Here is a 17,681-nt window from a genome sequence, read left to right on the forward strand (position 1 = left end):
CCCATGCCGAGGTTCAAAGGTAAAGGATCAAAAGCCAACGAAAATACAACACTTCATAAATGCCGTCTTTCCATTCTTCCCGCATTTTTGGGAATGCAATAAAATACTCGCACCTTCAAGGTCAAAGAATCCCATACTCATTTCAGAACTTTAGTAAGATGGCTACCATTGTGAACCCTTCCTCCCGGGGATACACGCAAAAGAGACACACGTGAGTCACAAGTACCGCTCGAAATATAAACACCTGTGGATCCTGATTGACAATTGGAGAACAGACATCTGGATACTTCACATTCAATTGCAACAAGGCGAGCCCGAGGAACACATGGGCTTGTTCCTCCCAATGTTGAAAGCCATGAGCTTCAAGCCCAAAGATGTTCGTATAATCTACGTTCTCCGATCCGCTTCTGCCCCGTTGAGAGTCTGCGTCTAACTCTCCCCTAGGCTTGAAGCAATTGGAATCAAAGACTTCGCCAATCGAGAAATATATTTACCTCAGTAACTTGAGGAATTCCAATGTCCACCTTTTTTATCGCCTTGTTCTGGAAAATTTCACGGTAAGTCGCCGGGTGGCTTGCTGTCACGTGGCTAGATTGCTGATTCTAAGAGGATACAGACTCTTACACCTTTAATTTATACCCCGGTGGTGGGCGAAGCTTGTTTAAAATGGTCAGATATATATCAACAGCCAGAAGGTATGTTTTGAGGCTCCAAATGTGCCATTTCTCGAGTTCCACACTATTACAGCACATGGCCCAGCAATGTTCCATCTCTACCTAGGTAGTGAGTCATTACGGGATTATGGCTAGGGGGTGGATTCTCCTATCAATACGGGCGCAAACTCCAGAGCAGCTACGCTGAACTAGGATATTATACTCTCTTTTGCGAAATCCCTTGGACTTCCTGCTCTCGACACCAACCCTTGAGACTTTGAGGATTCTTACTAACCACCCCAGGTCTCTATCTCTCCTACAAAGACCGCGGTTCTCTAAGAGATATTCTCCGCAATTGGCCCCAACCAAATGTCGCAATGACCGTGGTTACAGACGGGTCACGAATCCTCGGGCTTGGTGATCTTGGCGTGAACGGCATGGGAATTCCTGTAGGCAAACTAGCATTGTATACTGGATGCGCTGGTATTAGACCAGAAGCCACACTGCCTTTGACATTAGATTTGGGCACGAACAACGAGACGTTGCTTAACGATCCCCTGTATATGGGAAGTCGGATGAAGCGTGTTTCTGAGGACGAGGAGCGGATGTTCTTGGATGAGCTCATGGTTGCCCTGAATGAAACCTGGCCTGGGTAGGCCCCTCAGCTTATTTTGTGAGAAAAGTGCTAACGGGAAATAGTATCGTGGTGCAATTTGAAGATTTCAAGAGCCCTTTCCCTGCCCTAGAGAGGTACCAGTATAAGTACTCTTGCTTCAACGATGATGTCCAAGGAACTGGTGCAGTTATTCTGGCAGGTATAATCACTGCATTAAAAATGTCCGGCATTCCAGTGAAAGACCAACGAGCTGTCTTCATGGGAGCTGGTAGCGCTGGTACTGGTGTTGCGCAGCAAATTGTACAATACTTCATGAAAGAGGGCTTAACAGAGGATGAGGCTCGGCGCTGTTTCTGGTTTGTCGATACTAAGGTTGGCCCACTAGTGTTCTCTGACATGGGGATGATAATTAACAATATATAGGGCCTCATAACCAACGACAGAGGCGATAAGCTCGCCCAGCACAAACTCTACTTCTCCCGGGATGACAACAGCGGGCAGCAATTCAAATCCCTTACTGAAGTCGTCGACTACGTCAAACCCACCATCCTAATGGGTCTCTCTACAATCCGCGGCATCTTCGACGAACCAATACTCAAGAAGATGACAAGCTTGAACAGACATCCCATTATATTCCCCCTTTCGAATCCCTCCAGCAAAGCAGAATGCACCTTTGAAGAGGCAATGAAATTCACGGATGGGCGCGCCATTTTTGCAAGTGGGAGTCCGTTCCCAACGCATGTTCATAATGGCAAGGTCATGTATCCTAGCCAAGGAAAGTAAGCGCCCCACCTCCTATCCAAACCTCCGAAACTTGTTTACTTACTCTATTGGCAGCAATATGTATGTCTTCCCCGGAATAGGTCTCGGCTCCATCCTCTGCAAAACAAAACATATCAGCCAAGAAATGGTTTGTATTCCCACTTTCTCCTGCATCCGGCGATGACTGACGCTTTGCAGATCTACACCTCAGCCGTCGCTCTCTCCAAAACCGTCATACCCTCGGAGTTCGCCAACGGCATGCTTTATCCCTCCCTCGACCGTATCCGCCCTGTAAGCGTAATTGTCGCCCGCGAGGTAATCCGCCAAGCGCAACGAGAAGGGCTCGATCGCGAGCCTTCTCTCCGTGATATGAATGATGAGACTCTAGACCAATGGATAAATGAGCAGATGTATAACCCTCATAAGGAGGGCAGATTTAATGAGTTAGAACGTGAGTCTACAATCACAGACGACGCAGAAGCACCATTTTACGAGAAGGAGAGGCTGAGTGCAAAGTTATAGATACTCACGGTGGGATTATTCAGGAGAAATTGACATTGGCTATGGGGTTGTAATAAAAATGGACGATCAATCACAGTTATAGATAGGGTAATCGTACGCTTGCTTGCTAGTTGAATCACATCAATTACACTACCGCTTTGACCAGCGCTTATCTTTCATCATGGAGGTGATCACGTCGCCCGATACTCTCGGCTCGAAGAATTCCCAAAATACCCGCTCACTCTTCCAACCGGGAAAGGTCCGATCAAGGAATGCCCTCCGGCGATCCCATTCTCTTAGCGTATCGGTCCTTGATTCCCACTCCTCAAGAGTCATCCCCTTCGGCACACCCACAGTATCCTTGACCTGATTCCCAAAAGGCTTCCTCATACCTTTCCTATAGGTCATCATCTCAGCCCTTGGCATTGGCAGCATAAACTTAGTTTTCTCTTTCGCGTTCTTCAGCAGCTCCAGCACCTTTGCATGGACAATATGGTCTTGAACACCCGGAGAACGCCATGCCTCATGCTTCTTTCCCTTCCACAATGCCCAACCCGTTTCAAGAACCTGATCCTTGACCTGGATACAGAAGGGCTCGTTGATTCGCCTGCAGCGACCGCAGCATATTCGTGGGCGGGAGTCTGCGTTGCGGAAGTATTTTGGCCCAAAGTTCCAACTATATCTAGTAGGTGACTGCTCGGATGTGAAAGTACAGCGGAAACCTTCGAGATTGCATTGGAGGCATGTAAGCCGTTCTTCGTACGACATTGCTGCCGATTTAGGGTGAGAGCAGCTTTCAGCGCCCGGTGTTGTGCTGAATGTTCTGATTGCCAGCTCTTAGTCGGATTGACGAGGAAGGCCAGTTCTTTTCTGATATCGAGGTAATGTAAGTTGGGATCCAGGTGCTAGTGGCTCTGAGCTGCAGAAGGCTCTGCAACCAGTATTTTAGGCATTTGTGAGTTCAGCAAATATTGTGGGGGAAATTCCTTGCTTCGTGGTTGATGTGGAAATGGATTTATTGTAATGTAAGTATACCTTGTTCCTATAGACAAAGCGCCTTTGTTTGTTTAACGTTGAGATAAAGGAGGAGTAATGAACCTAGACCCTAAAACATAGTTCTTTGTTCAGGGGTTACGTTATGTTGTCCTGTACAAACAATCTAATAGTCATACTCAGGAAGTTAGTTGAAGAGCTGCTCGGGGTTGTAAGCGAAAATAATTGTACCTAGAGAGTGATTATTTTTAACAGCAATTTGAATATGGGTATCGTACAGCTAACAAAATGGGAATGAACATAATCGGTAGTCTGCCAAGGTCGTCAATCGCTTTGTATACGCGGATGCCGTTCAATATATGCCTTTCCGACATCTTCCGTTCTCGTGATAACATCGCAAGATTTCCTTGCAACAGTATTGTAAAGTCTCTGCCCGCTGTGGCCGAGGATATCCTATGTGCCTGCTTGTTCCTTCAATTATAAACGTCAGGAGTGTCGGGCTGGCTTGGCCGACCTGCTAATTCATGTTATTGTGCGAAGTACGATCAAGGCTGTGATATGGACCGGTCGGAATAAGATCTACTTCATCACGGTCAGGTTCAGCCTGTGAAGATGTGCCAAACAAATCGCTGGCATCCACAGTAACAATGTTTGCCGCTGGCATGTTTAGACCTTCAGCATTTGGAACTCTAGCTTTGTGGGCATGCTGAGAAGATATAAAGTGCGAGCCGGATTCATGCAACATCTCCAAGATGGCCTGTCTTTTCGGAGAGGTTCTTTTGTGGAGGTGCCGATCAAGACCAAAGTATGGCGACGAAGAAGCATCATGAAATTTTCTCCGAAATTTAGGTTGTGATCTATCTTCTGCTTGAGTAGTATCAGTGTAGCTAGGTAGATTTTCGATGACATCCCCCTCGTTAGCCGATTTATTCCAGAATCGGATAATTCGATGGTACCGTTCCTGTAGGAGCGAAGCTTCTGAGGATGGCGTCCTGAACCATGGATGTTGCAGTGCTTCCTTGGCTGTCATACGTTTTTCGGGGTCAAGGACTAAGAGCCTCCGGAGATATAGTTGAGCCGTGGAAGATAAATCTGACCAGTCCTCTCTTGTATAACTATCGCTAATTCCAAGAAAACGGTCTGCAATATCCACCTGGGTAAGCTGAGAGAGATCTTCTCGCGGGATCAGCGACTGGCCTGTAAGTAGGCAGGCTGTCAGGACGCCCAAGGACCACAAATCTGCAGACATTTTGTAACCTTCTGTCGACCTTTCGGCTGCTTTCACCTCACTGAAGTCTGTTAGCATTGGCGGAGATACACGTAAATCCAATGTTAGGCCTTACGGTGCAACGTAGCCCTCGGTACCCACCGCAGACATCAATCTACCAGTCTTTTCATTTACACTATTTGCAAAGCCAAAGTCGGTTAGCATGACGCGACCGCCAAAGCCGGTTTGACTTATCAGTATATTCTCTGGCTTGATGTCCCTGTGGGCGATGTTGTTTGAGTGCAAATATTCGATCGCTAGGACGATTTGAAAGGAAATAACCCGACTTTGCCAATCCTGAAGCACCCCACCGTGAGAGTCTAGGTAAGAGAATAGATCCCCCCCAGACGCTAGTTCGGTAAACAGGTATCTAACAAACATTAGCATCACCTCCAAGCCTTATCGAGTTGGGTATTCACAAAGTATTGCTTGAGCGAAAAGCCTTCTTGAGATTGATAATGTGCGGCTACGTAGGGTATTGTCAGGACAGATACATAGGGAAACATGTAAACTTTATTCTCACATGTTTCAGGCGAGAGAGAATTTTGACCTCACGCATAACAATCTCTCTCCCATCCTTTGCACGAAGAGCCTGCGTCTGCCATTCGTCTCCGGTATTTGAATAAGGCTTGGTTTTGGCGGGTTTCTGACCTCCGGCTAGGTCAAGTTTGACAATCTTGCACGCCATCTGCCTAGAAGTCGCCACCTCTTTAGCCAGATACACTGACCCGAATTGGCCTGTACCAAGGAGGCGATCGGTCACATCAAATCGATCGTGGAAGTGCTAGGCGCCCGTGAGAGGTGAAGGTAATTGATACGTAGGTAATAACCCACCTGAAGATCATTAAGCTCGGTCCTCTCTCTCGAGATTACCGTTTCATTTAGCTGGCTGAAGGAGAGCTTCCAATTTGGACGGATATGTATTATGTCGCCATCGCTGAGGAGGTAACCTCTGCACTCGCCCCCAATGGTACCAATACGAACGCCATTGACATACGTCCCATTTGAAGACTCGAGGTCCTCGCAATAAACAAGGGGAGGAAATTGGGGATTCGCGACGCGTTCATATATGATCGAGTATATGCGGCAGTGTTGCTTCGAAATGTGGACTTCCGGAATTGAAAGATCACTGCGGACGTATGAATATATCAATAGAAGAAGGTAGCGTTAGACTCACCAATTGTCATCTCTGCCGATGCGAATCTCATAGCCAGGAAAAATAGAAATCTCTAGCGCAACGAAATCAGAGAATTCATCAGACGAAGGTATATGACCGCAACCTACCTTGCTTTCTCCCAGTTTCCTCATTGATCGCTTCAAGGAGCGCGATGGGGTCATCTCCTGAAGGAGGCTGCTCAGCCATGGCTGTATTGCCTTATGCTTTTAGTGGCTGTAGAATGAGATATGTTAACGGGGAAGGGTTAGTGAGAGAGCACAATCGGATAGCATGTATTGTATTTTCCAATTTCCCACCCAGAGTAGATGGAGATAACTCTTATGTGGTCGCTTTCACATATAATAAGGTAACTACCTACCCTAGGTTGGTATATATATTTTACGAAGTGTGCACGAAGGACCTCAAGTCGCGGCGAGGGAACATCCGACATCCGACATCCGTCATCCGTGGTCCGTCATCCGCGACCCGCCCTAGTCCGGAAGCAGACAGGTCAGGTGGTGCGGTAAAGCCCTATCCCGACTAGGAGCCATAAGCGAGCTCCAAGGAACTTCATAAGTCGCCGCACACGAAGCTCTCCTCCTGCTCTTCTTTTTTCCTCCATCATCCAACACCATCAACACGCACTTTCGTCGACCAACAATCAACGAAGATGCGCGCCAAATGGCGGAAGAAGAGAGTCCGTAGACTCAAGAGAAAGCGCCGCAAGACTCGTGCCAGATCGTAAGTCCCAATTATCCGAAATTCCTTGCTTGGGTCAATTGTCAATTGCCTTGTGTACCGGCCGTCCCTCCTTTGAGTGGTGTTCAGTGCGGCCCAGCGTTGCCTAGTCTTTGTGCTTACATCCTCACAGCAAGTAAACACCTCGCTACAACCCGATCTCGGTCACTCTCACCTCACAAACACAACATCATGAAAATATAACCTCCGAGTCCACGCCATCTCCCGCACCCACGTTCTACGCCTTTTTCAACATTTCAGATCGCAAGCACAGTTTGGGACGACCCCATCAGTACAATGGCAGCTGGGTGTTCAAGGATAGAAGCAGTTGGGTGACGCGTGGTCGTCGGCCTTTGATGGGATGGATTGTCAGGGAGCAAGGGCCGGTCAAGGAATCGTCGGATTGTCAAGCAGGGTTTGCGAACAAGGAAGCCAGTGGAGGAAAGCTGCCGGAAGATGCTAGATACCTTGGACTTCAATTGCACGGAATGAAAAACGAAGATTTGCTTCGAAGACCTTGACTTAATTAAATCCCGATGCCCACTGTGAAGAAGCTGTAGCCCCCGACATCTGTAGTCCTCCATTATTGTATTCTCGATTTCAATGACCCCCCTAATTGAAGAGTTAATAAGAGCTTGCTTGCTTCTGCCCAGCTTCCAATTCTCGTATTTCCTGGTTTTAGTTCTTCAGCTCTGTTGTGTGGCCTAGGGAGGCGGTGTGAACCCCGCTCCAGCCTCTTTTTGGCGAGCGCCGGCAGAATAAAAATATTTCAGCAGGATCAACATCTCCAGCCAAACCCATACATAGTAGCCAGAATCTGTCACTCTCCCCTGTTTTACCTTGAAGATGGCGCCGGATAAACCAGATAAAGTTAAAAAGCGGAAAAGAAATACCGATGACTTGTCCAAACCAAGCAAGAGAGTCGCAATTGAAGGTGACAAGAAAGTCAAGATTTCCCTCCGAGAACCCGAGAATTGGACGCCTGTCGTAGGTATGTACCCAGCCAGCTCTGACTGCTCCTGTTTGATACCCAGCAGTTCATTTTCTAATCTTTTGTTTGAACAGTCTCTTCGAGCGGCCTCGCGCTCCCCACCTCAATCCCCCTAAAAGCGTGGACCAAAGCTCGTGATACGAAGGGGAAATTGTCTCCAGGACAGACACCCATTTCCACCACGGAACTCCTCCTACAGTCTTCGGCGCATCCAAAGCTCGATTATGTAGCACGGGAAGAAGAAGTGGATGCAGTGGATCCGCTGAAGAAACATTATGTCGGAATTTATGATCCTAAGACGGGCAATCTGGAAGTGATGGAATCGCGGAAGATGGTGGTGCGAGGCACCGTAAGGGCACATTCAGCAGCTGCTGATGCTGCGGAATCATTGGCGGTAAGTCTACATGCTCAAACCGCCACAGAGATATAATACTAATCGATTCCTCGCAGATGCTGAGAGATGCTCGAAATACCCTCGGCCAAACATTCGGCACCAAAAAATCCAGGAAAGCCATTGCTTCATTTACAGAAAACGCCATCACTCCCGAAATTGCAGCGCGAATGGCAGGCAAGGCTAAGCCTGTAAAGATTGACTCCGTAACCAGGACCATGATTGAGAGTATTGCGGAATCCACCGCTGGCATGTCTACTCGCGATCAGTTAGCGGAGGCATCAGATGCAGCAAAGCCCCGTCCAAAGCGCAACCCAGGTGCTACGGAAATTCAAGACGTCTACACGATCGACACTCTTGTTGGCGAAGGAATTATGAAGCTCGTCCCTGTCCGGCAATGGATGGAGGCGTTGAAAGCAAATGAAAATGTTGTCACTACCTCCAAGTTTGTGGCCAGCCGACTCGTAAGAGTAAGCTCTAATGTGGAGAAACTGAAGATCCTTCGGTACATGTATCTTCTGATAGAAATATATGACAAATCGAAGGCAGCACGCGGCGCTAAGAGCCTCCCAAAACGAGAAGACATGAAGGTTATTGCTGGGGATATGCCGGAAGCTGTTCTGGAGGATTTCAAACGGAAGTTTGCTGAAGGGCCTTGGATACGCAAGTTCAAGGCGGATCTTCTGATCACACACTTGTGTGCTCTGGCTTGTCTAGTGGATAACTTCGTGGTGGACATCTACGATCTGCAGGTGGATCTAAAATTAGACTCGAAGGACATGGCACAGTATTTTCGGGAGATTGGGGCGAAGATTGGGGCTTTGGGTGAGATGGAGAGGAAGAAACAGAAACTCGAGAAAGCTGCTGCTGCACAACACAAGGTTGCTAAATTGCAGCTGCCTCTTGTCTTTCCGCAGATGGCGTTTATGAGAGCCGGGAAAAGGTAGATTGATAATGTGCCAACGAGAGATGAATCAGAATTTATATGTACTATTCCGAGTCAAATCCTAGAAATATGTTTGGGGGTGCCATATGATCTATATGATCCTTCGTGTTTGATTTTATAATTGCAAGGATTACGGACCGAGAGAGATATCTCAGAGCACAGTAAAGTCCTTACTACGTTCATCGAGCTTACAGTGCTTTGCTCAGCTACCCTGACCGTGCAACACTTCGCCAATTAATCCCATCTACCTACGTAGCATGTCCCCATAACGACATATTTTCCAACACCCTTCTATCGCAGTACATAAGCCACCTCGCCGCCCAAAAGAGCACAAGTGAGATCCTATTCTGTGTTACGGCCCTCGTAGACACCGATCGCCCATTGTTAGTTGTATAAAAGCTATGTTTTTGAAGACCACTTTCGGAGACCACTCGATAAGGGCATGGGTCTTGCGATCTGGACTCCGACCGCGGATACCATGTGTGCGAGGCACCGTTCCTACAGTAGTTGCTTCAATCACTCCATGCCTGTTGGACCACATGAAGCTAATACTTCGTGAGATAACATCCATATTCAGGCGGGGCTGGAAGCCCATCCGCGGTGAGGCGCCAGGCTGTTGTGCTTCCAAACTGCTGGAACCTCCGTTCTGTCATTCTAGTAGCTTGCTATTCGCAGCCTGCTGCTCGCTATAATGAACGTATGTCAGGCTTCTTTGAACCGCTAATGCTACTCTCTATAGAGGGGAATATGTTAGTTAATTGCGACATCGTAGCCTCGACCACTTTTGACTGAGTCCACCACATCGTCCAATAGTGTTGAGCGTTTGTCCGTAGCCCGAATACCGTTCACCTACCGCTGATATTCAGAGGCCGAGAGCGATTTACGCCCGTATAACGAACAAATGGATCAGGGGTTTTAATATTTCGCTAGCCGATTATCCATAATGGCAGCCGGGTAGGAGTCATACGGTAAGTATCTGCAACTTGCCGTTCGTCGTCACATCCCACATGGCAAAACTCTAAAAACGTGTCCGCGTTGGTCCTACATCTGTAACTTGGCACCAGTCCTCCCTTTGGAAGTCAATCCTTTGCCAAGCACAAACTGCGAAAGTGGTATCCATTGGATCGCTGCAGTCATTAAAGCACGTGGTTAGGGTGATGTCTAAAAGGTACAACGAAGAAATGCCGTTAAACACCATACGGGCCCTCTCTATTGCAAATCCGTTCCCCTACGAGAGATGCATTTTGCCAGATTCGATATATTGGACCGCAAGCAAGGGATCATGCAATGTCGAAAATTATACGCGAAAGTACTTTTTAAGGAATCCACTGAAGACCATACATCAGTACGGCCTTTGCGTACTCGCGACTTCTTGCATAGGTAACCTAAGTGCGGTTGAACCACTCCGTACTCATAAAGCTTCGTTATCAAGGTCGGGCTTGAAAGCCTCCAAGGCGATCCGCACATCCCCTACCAGTCCCGAACTATTCACTCCATCAGTTGTGAATGGTGCTTCATACTAGCAGTCCTGTAGCATCAAGAAACTTCCTATCTGGTAACTCTTTTCAACCTCGTCACCATTCTCCAATTTGGGAAATGGCATCTCCCAACCCATAATTTCGCAGATAACACTACGTAAAGCGAAAAGCGAAAAGCGAACAACGGCTAATCGTGCTACTTCCTGCCACGTAGAGGTAATGTGTATGGAATCTCCTCTATAACGTTTGGTGGCGTTTCATCATCAACATGGAACATCCAAATTGATTAATTTGGACCGACCAGTACGGAAAACGAGAACATTGCGGCAGCTGACATTGCAGCGAATAACTAGACTTGAATGCACATATGACAATGCAGAGGATATCTGCAGAGTCATGATTAATGTAATTCGAAAAGATGATGATTGTGTGTAGAGAGTGTGAGGTCTCGGGGACTACCCCGCGGGGCTTGTCTAGCTCCAGCCGCAAGAAATATATAAACCTGTCATCACCTCGATGCATCCATAATACTTACGGAGTAGTAAGGTATGGTATAACTGTATAATATGACAAGGAAGCGGAGGCGCCAATACACACCGTAGTGAGATTCAGCTAGAGTCGCCAGGCGCACCGACGTCCGAGTCACGCTTGATAGCCTTTCAGAAGTTAGAACACTGGCTCTGTCTAGCAGGGTGAAGCAACAGGGCACCCTCTACCGCGGGTTCTGGAGAAAGTTTTTGTAAGTCATGCCTCCGAGAGTGCTTCGTAACACCATCTGCTCTTCACGGCCCTCACCAAGGTCCTGGGGAATTAGCCGCTGCTATTTTAAGAAAGGCGCACGCTTACTACGAAGTACGTGTGCTCTAAGCTCTAAGCTCTCGGGTGCAGCGGCAGGACAAGGCGATCTGTGGAGCTCACAGGTCTTGGCCTGTCAAAGCCGCGTGAGCCTTGCCGTTATGTCATTGTGCCATTATTGTGGCTATTTCTCTGGCACAGCTAATAAACTCCGCACAGAACATAATGATAATAATTAAGTCGACACTCCCGGCACTAGGGTAGTCCCGATTAGCTCGACTTCCAATATTTACAGGCTTACAGCACCTTCGCCTACGTACCTACGGAGTAGACTTGTTAACTCACCTACTGCAAGTAGCAAGCCAATAAACCTGGTGGACAGTTCCCCAGCACTCGGTATACCAATAGAGATGCGTGGGACGAAATTACGTGGATTTCAAAGAAGCAACAGCGTCTCCTGAGCTGAGCCACTAGGTGCCACAAGAAGATGCAAGCATTGAGACGCCAAAACCGGACCAATCCAGGCTCGCCGGCCGGTCCTGAAGTGTGCGACCTGGGCTGACTGCGTCCTGTGATGGATACAAGTAGAGTGATGGCTGGTGGGACCGTGATCATGAGGAGGGTTAGCTGCTGTCCCTTCCTTGTGGGGTGACATGCTCGTATCGAGCGTAGGACGAGGCCATGAGTCTTTTAAGCCGGGGATAGTATAGCAGACTCTGTCCTATTGTTGTACTATTATTGTACTATTATAGCGGGACAGCAACGAGGCTGCGGAGTATCAACGTCCCTCTAATAAATTTACTAGCGAGGTTCAGCTCCTCCGACTGCAAGAGGTTGCGCGTACAGTACGAGCCAACCAACCCCCGCCATCGCCCCATCCCAATCTTCTTTCATCCCTCATCTTCAGTTACTTTTCCATAAGGTACCCCGATTTCAAACCAACTCATCCCGCCGCCGCTACAAACTGAACACCACCCAAACCAGCTATTCAGACTTCTCAATATGCCTGCCCAAGAAGTCAAACAACCCCAATCCCAGCAGATGGAGATGGTGATTCCCAAGCCCCAGGAAGCTGATCGTGTTAACACCGAGCAACCGGTTCGTTCCCATCTATCTTGCTCCTATCTTGCAAATATATACTAACAAATTCAATAGCGCGCTGCAGAGCAAATGACTGCGGAGCCCGTGAGCATGCGTGGTGGTGGTAAAGGCGGTATCTGCTGTGGACTGTAAGTGATGCATCTGCTGCGGCCTCTCAGGTAGTCTTTTGTAGCTTCCGGTCTGACATGTATATCTGCAGTTGCGCTGGCCTCGCCTGTTTCGAATGCCTCGAATGCTGCTGCTAGAAGCAGGACCTCAGAACGAAGGGCTAGCTGATGCATAGATGCACTATACTAAACCCGGCGGATATGTTGGGCTAGAGATACGGATGTTTTATGAGCGGATAATTCAGGCGCATCGTGATCGGATGAGTTATGCAGGTTGCGTCTAATGGTTCAATGAAGGTCTGATTATTATGACGAATTTCTGTTTAGTGATTTGATATCGTGCGGCTATTTTCATATGCTATTGAAGTTAGTATAAGCGCCGTTTTAATCCGGTTTCGAGACGCAACAACATGCCTTTGCACTCAAGGTTCCTTACACATTTATCTCTAAATAATAGCTATATGTGCTCAGCCTCTAATCTTTTCTATATTTTACAATTTGGTTTTTGCGCTTAATTCATATTAAAGCGCTGCTTCTAAACAGGCGCTGACTTATTCTTGGGGATAACCCCCCTACTTCGAATGTATTTTACTGAAGCTGTAAAAACTTATGAAGATTCCTCAGTAAGTCTAACACTCACCTCGCTTCCTTTACGAGTCCCTAAAATCCTAACTACAAGACATAAAAGACCTCCAAAATAATTCTTAATCCCCTCCTGCCGACAAAAGATTAAAAATCAAAAATGAAAGAGTCAAAAAGCTAAAGCGCCGGAAGGCGGCCCCCACTAGATAAAACCAGACGAACTGAGTTTTGATTTTTGTGCCAAGCCATTTTTGAGGTTTCTCAAGTGAAGGAAGTAACTCTCTCCAACATCACACACACAATTTGATCCGGACCACTTCGCCAAGTGGCCAGCCCTTGCGCCGATTGACATGTTTTTTGCTTATTTGGATCTATAAAGTAGAGGGGTGGGTATCGGGAGCTCCGGCGGTGAGAGGCGGTGGTGGCTATTGCCACTCGTGTCTCTTGAGTTAAGTGATGCTAAGTTCCGGCGTACCTAAAGCAAGATTTAGAGAGCGCACTGCACGAGAATGTGAAGCGAGAAACAAAGATAATATCTTGAGGGAGGAGTAAAGCCTCCTTTCATGAATGTTATATCCTATCTAAAGATCACGTATAATATTATACAATTTCCCTAAGATATTGGGTCTAGACATTCTATATTGATAGCTGTAAAGAGGCCAATTCCGTAGAATGGCAAAATATTTTTGCTTTCAAACACCAACCATTTCCACAGACAGTATTATACATATGCAAGGTGATAAAACTATTATACAGGTCTATTATACATGGTCAAAGAAGGGGGAAGGAAAGAGAGCCTATCTACTGTTGCTCCTTTTCCTGCTGCTTCCGCCCATCTTCAGTCCATTCTTCCTTACTATGAAATTCCAACGGCTTGACATGCAAAACCTTGGGAGACTCCTTAGAATCCAAGTCATCCATACGCTTCCTCCAAGCCCTCCCTTTATCAGACAACTTCTTAATATTCTCGATATACCGGTCATTCCAAGCATTAGCCTTCCTGGCACTTCTGGCATTCATCAACGCGTTGAGACGTCTGAGTTTGCAAGCTGCATAGAGGGCACGGCCTTGGCTTAGGCCACTGATTTCCGCCAACGAATACTCCACCTCCCACCCATCATCGGTAGTAAGCTTTTCTGGGCGTAAGACATATTCCCCGTTGACTTTATTGCGAATGGTGAGGCACATGGCTAACAGGTCAGCTGGTTCTGATTCGGTGCTTGATGCTGCCGCTTGGACATCGTCAGACATCTCCCTGTGGTCGTCTTCATCGGCTATCGGCTCACTGGCCTGGCTGTCATCCTCAGCGGGCCCTTCCTTTTTAGACTCAACCGAATCACTAGATTCTTCTAAAGCAGTTGCTTTCTTGGAATCTTTCCCCATGTTGTCATGGTTAGCACCTTCTTGTTCCATTCCTAGCCCTTCATTGACTTTCGGCTCATCAGTACCTGCCTCCTCATGACTAGACGCATATGTTGCACCATCCTCTGCAGCGCCTAACTCAATAGCCTTGGCGGATCCGTCGGTCTCTATGACCTCCACTGGAGCATTTTTAGTTGCGTCATCGCCATCTTGTTGTTCATCTATCTCCTTAGCTTCGCCAGTATCCACACCTTCATCATTATTCAAGTCCCACGTGGGGGATATCACCTCTCCAATCGGTTCCTCAGCTCCTTCAGACGATTGCATGGCTCCAGTATCATCCTCGTCTTTGTCTATACTCTCTTGAACCTTAGTCCGAAGGTTTTCCCATTCGGCCCTTGTCTCCTCCTCAGTTTCTTGGTGCATTCCCAGAACCCTTTTTTCGAACGCTTCAATCTTAGCTTTGCTGCGGGATTGAATGTCCTCGATAGCGTCTTCCTGTATCGGCTCTGCAAATATGTACATATATCTTGTGTCTGAGGTCCTGCCTCTTGTCTCGAAAAATATGCGCAACGACTGTTCGGGGAATTTGGCCGTGGCGCGATCCAAGACGCGATTCAGTAATTCCAAGCTAGCCTTGAATTCTGAATCACCAAGTGTAGTGTCTTCCGTCCCATGGAGGGCATAATCCATTTCCGATAGACTGATGTATTGGAATCCAAATATTCTTTCCGTATTATGGAACGCCACGAAGATTCCATCCATACGACCTATTCTAACTTGCAATGAATATTTCAGAAACGCTGCCCTGATCATGTCATAATATTCCCGCTCGAATGATTCCCACTCTCCATGCCGACCCCGGATTTCATAGCCACGGCCTTGTTCGTAAGCAGCAGTATCCATCCGAATAGAGACGACAGCCCTGGTCTTGAGGTCAAACATGCCAGTTCCCGGAACCCTGGGGTCGTGTGCGTCAAGTTGAGATCGCATGAGAAAGTCGCCCATTGTAGTATAATGGAATGCTTCTGACTGCTTGCGATCGTCTTCTGTGACAGGATCGGTACTATTCTTGCTGTACCTCTCAAACTCTTCAGTTGAAAGGGTGAGGAGCTTCTCCATCGACTGCCCAAGCATACTTAAAACATTTGAAGTATCGTATTCCTTGTCAGCATCAATGGCGTAAACTCCATCTTTCCATCGCAGGAACATTGCCGTGGGAGCGCGCTGTATGACGGTGAACGAATTAAGACTGGCGGGAAAGGTTTGAGATAGGAGACCTGCATTAATTGGCCGCCACTGTGAGAGAAGATAATGAAAATGGGAGAGGGTGGACGTCATGCTGGATGTTGATCCGGTGTACTTTTTCTTCTCGTTTCTTGTGACATTTAGAAGAGTCTCATCTTTCGATGAAGTAACGAATTTCTTTAACAATGTGAAGTCGAATTCGGAAACAGGCATTATGGTCTGCAAATAGGGATCGAAATTGAAAACTCGAGATCGAGGATCTTGTAGATGATATACGCCGGGGTTGAAAAGGACTCTTTCGAGGCCGTATGCTAGTGCGGGTACTGGCGGATGCTCTATATCGACCGGCAGAAGCTGCAGGTCCTGCGTATTAATGATCTTGATCTCCTGATCAGTCATTCCCTTCTTCGTTTTATTTTTTCCAGTCTTAGCTCTTCGTTGCACAGGCACAGATATCAATTTGCGAATGAGTGGATTCCCTGACGGCGATATAAGTTGCATGGCGTCTTTAATGGAGTGGCTGTCATTTCCGAGTATGCTTCTACCCACAGGAAGGATTTTTTTGGTAGCAGAGGCACGAACCGTCTTCAGTGACTCTGAATGATCGTCCTTGGAGTACATCGAATCCTTCACCATCTTGATAGCTTCCATGAATGATATGCTTCCTAGCACATCTACTTGATCTTCTTGATCGTCCGCCTGCTCTTCTGATGAAACTTCCGCCCAAGATGAGCTTTTAGTAGTACCGCTCCCCTTCGAGCTTTTCATGGCGCCGCTCTTCTTCGAGCTTGCCGCAGTACCGCTCTTCTCCGAAAGATTCGATTCCAGCTCCACAGTAGGTTTGCTTTTATCATTTTTCTTGCTTGTCTTGGCGGAGCTCTCTGAAGCCTTCTTTGATTTGACATTGTCCAGCTTTGACGGCGCAACCTTCGATTTAGTACCGGCAGGCAATTTTCGCTTCGACGTATTTTCTGCTTCCTCTTGGGGAGATACGCGTAAAGGCTCTTGGTCCGCAGATACTGCAGCCTTTTTCGCGTCCTTATCGGAAAGTCTGGCTTTGGATTTCGATTCAGTTTTGGATTTTGGTTCCGTTTTGGATTTCGGTTTCGTTTTAGATTCCTTTTGCTCTTTCACTGCCTTTTTCTCTCTAGCCTTCCTCTTCTTAATCGTCTCAGCAGGGGACCTATAGACGAATTTCACAATGGGAGCTTCTTCAGCAAGGCCATCACCTGGACTTGCTGGCTCTTGTAAACCTTCCCCCTTTAGATCTTCCGTCTGTCTATCCTCTTTCAGCTTTCCAATAGCAACAGACGCTGTATCATCCGCACTAGGGCCAATGGTGCGAATGGTACATTTGGCAGAAGTAGGTTTTAGCACGCCAGGCGTTTTCGAAAGATCTAAGTCGGGTGTTGCTGGAGACACATCTTCAAGTTCGCGATGGCCATTTACCCCTTCTAGTTCTGCACTCGCATTGGATACCTCGCCGCTGGAAGCACCAGTCTTCTCCCTGCTAGATTGACCATGGCGCAATGTCGTCGAGAACGATGCCGTGGAAGCTCCGAGGACGCGGGTTACAGCGAGTCGGGTAAGGTGAGTGCCCGGTTGTTTGAGGAGGCTGTATAAGCAAGAGGAACAGATATATGATCTGGCGACTCTTGAGGTCCCGCGCGACAATGATGTGTACATGGAGGTGGCGGAGGCTTCTGTTGAAAATACACACTGTGCATTTGAGCTTCCCTTCGCGTCGCACCTCTGGTCATTTTTTTGATGTTTGTTGCACCGGACAACAGGGGATCTTATGACGCTAGCGGCCGCCACCAGCTCCTATTCACGTAGTCATGCTTCTAGCTATCGAAAAGGAATGCCATACTCTAAGTACCTGTTTATAGTTATTTCTATAATGGCAATTGATTCCCTGTGATATTAAGCCCCGTACAGCAGACGTACGGTCTAGGGTATATATCCTCTGGTGCTAGGGGGATATGCGTAGTGCA

At 47.5% G+C, this 17,681-nt stretch overlaps 6 protein-coding genes across 6 annotated transcripts; 3 read left to right on the forward strand and 3 right to left on the reverse strand.

Annotated features, from left to right (window-relative positions):
* Window positions 1-158: 158 nt before the first annotated feature.
* Window positions 159-2,553, forward strand: BP5553_06937 (Malic enzyme; the record flags this gene model as incomplete). The annotated part of the gene is made up of 9 exons (XM_032015560.1): window positions 159-211; window positions 271-380; window positions 445-557; window positions 617-695; window positions 957-1,305; window positions 1,353-1,641; window positions 1,693-2,048; window positions 2,107-2,179; window positions 2,230-2,553. 9 exons carry the CDS (start codon window positions 159-161, stop codon window positions 2,551-2,553), a joined length of 1,746 nt encoding a protein of 581 aa, XP_031867829.1.
* A 129-nt stretch (window positions 2,554-2,682) lies between these two features.
* On the reverse strand, window positions 2,683-3,300 carry BP5553_06938 (uncharacterized protein; the record flags this gene model as incomplete). The annotated part of the gene is made up of 1 exon (XM_032015561.1): window positions 2,683-3,300. The coding sequence occupies one exon, from the start codon at window positions 3,298-3,300 to the stop codon at window positions 2,683-2,685; it is 618 nt and encodes a 205-aa protein (XP_031867830.1).
* Window positions 3,301-4,042: 742 nt separating this feature from the next.
* On the reverse strand, window positions 4,043-6,155 carry BP5553_06939 (uncharacterized protein; the record flags this gene model as incomplete). Its single annotated transcript, XM_032015562.1, has 7 exons — window positions 4,043-4,814; window positions 4,869-5,162; window positions 5,212-5,258; window positions 5,316-5,576; window positions 5,627-5,921; window positions 5,970-6,021; window positions 6,077-6,155. 7 exons carry the CDS (start codon window positions 6,153-6,155, stop codon window positions 4,043-4,045), a joined length of 1,800 nt encoding a protein of 599 aa, XP_031867831.1.
* Window positions 6,156-7,532: 1,377 nt separating this feature from the next.
* BP5553_06940 (uncharacterized protein) lies at window positions 7,533-9,015 on the forward strand (the record flags this gene model as incomplete). Its single annotated transcript, XM_032015563.1, has 3 exons — window positions 7,533-7,677; window positions 7,752-8,071; window positions 8,128-9,015. 3 exons carry the CDS (start codon window positions 7,533-7,535, stop codon window positions 9,013-9,015), a joined length of 1,353 nt encoding a protein of 450 aa, XP_031867832.1.
* Window positions 9,016-12,289: 3,274 nt separating this feature from the next.
* On the forward strand, window positions 12,290-12,520 carry BP5553_06941 (Uncharacterized protein; the record flags this gene model as incomplete). Its single annotated transcript, XM_032015564.1, has 2 exons — window positions 12,290-12,385; window positions 12,443-12,520. The coding sequence occupies 2 exons, from the start codon at window positions 12,290-12,292 to the stop codon at window positions 12,518-12,520; spliced, it is 174 nt and encodes a 57-aa protein (XP_031867833.1).
* A 1,358-nt stretch (window positions 12,521-13,878) lies between these two features.
* On the reverse strand, window positions 13,879-17,373 carry BP5553_06942 (uncharacterized protein; the record flags this gene model as incomplete). The annotated part of the gene is made up of 1 exon (XM_032015565.1): window positions 13,879-17,373. The coding sequence occupies one exon, from the start codon at window positions 17,371-17,373 to the stop codon at window positions 13,879-13,881; it is 3,495 nt and encodes a 1,164-aa protein (XP_031867834.1).
* Window positions 17,374-17,681: the final 308 nt, after the last annotated feature.

The sequence above is a fragment of the Venustampulla echinocandica genome, assembly GCF_003357145.1.
Source record: "Venustampulla echinocandica strain BP 5553 chromosome Unknown scaffold_5, whole genome shotgun sequence".
Classification (NCBI taxonomy): Eukaryota; Fungi; Ascomycota; class Leotiomycetes; order Helotiales; family Pleuroascaceae; genus Venustampulla; species Venustampulla echinocandica.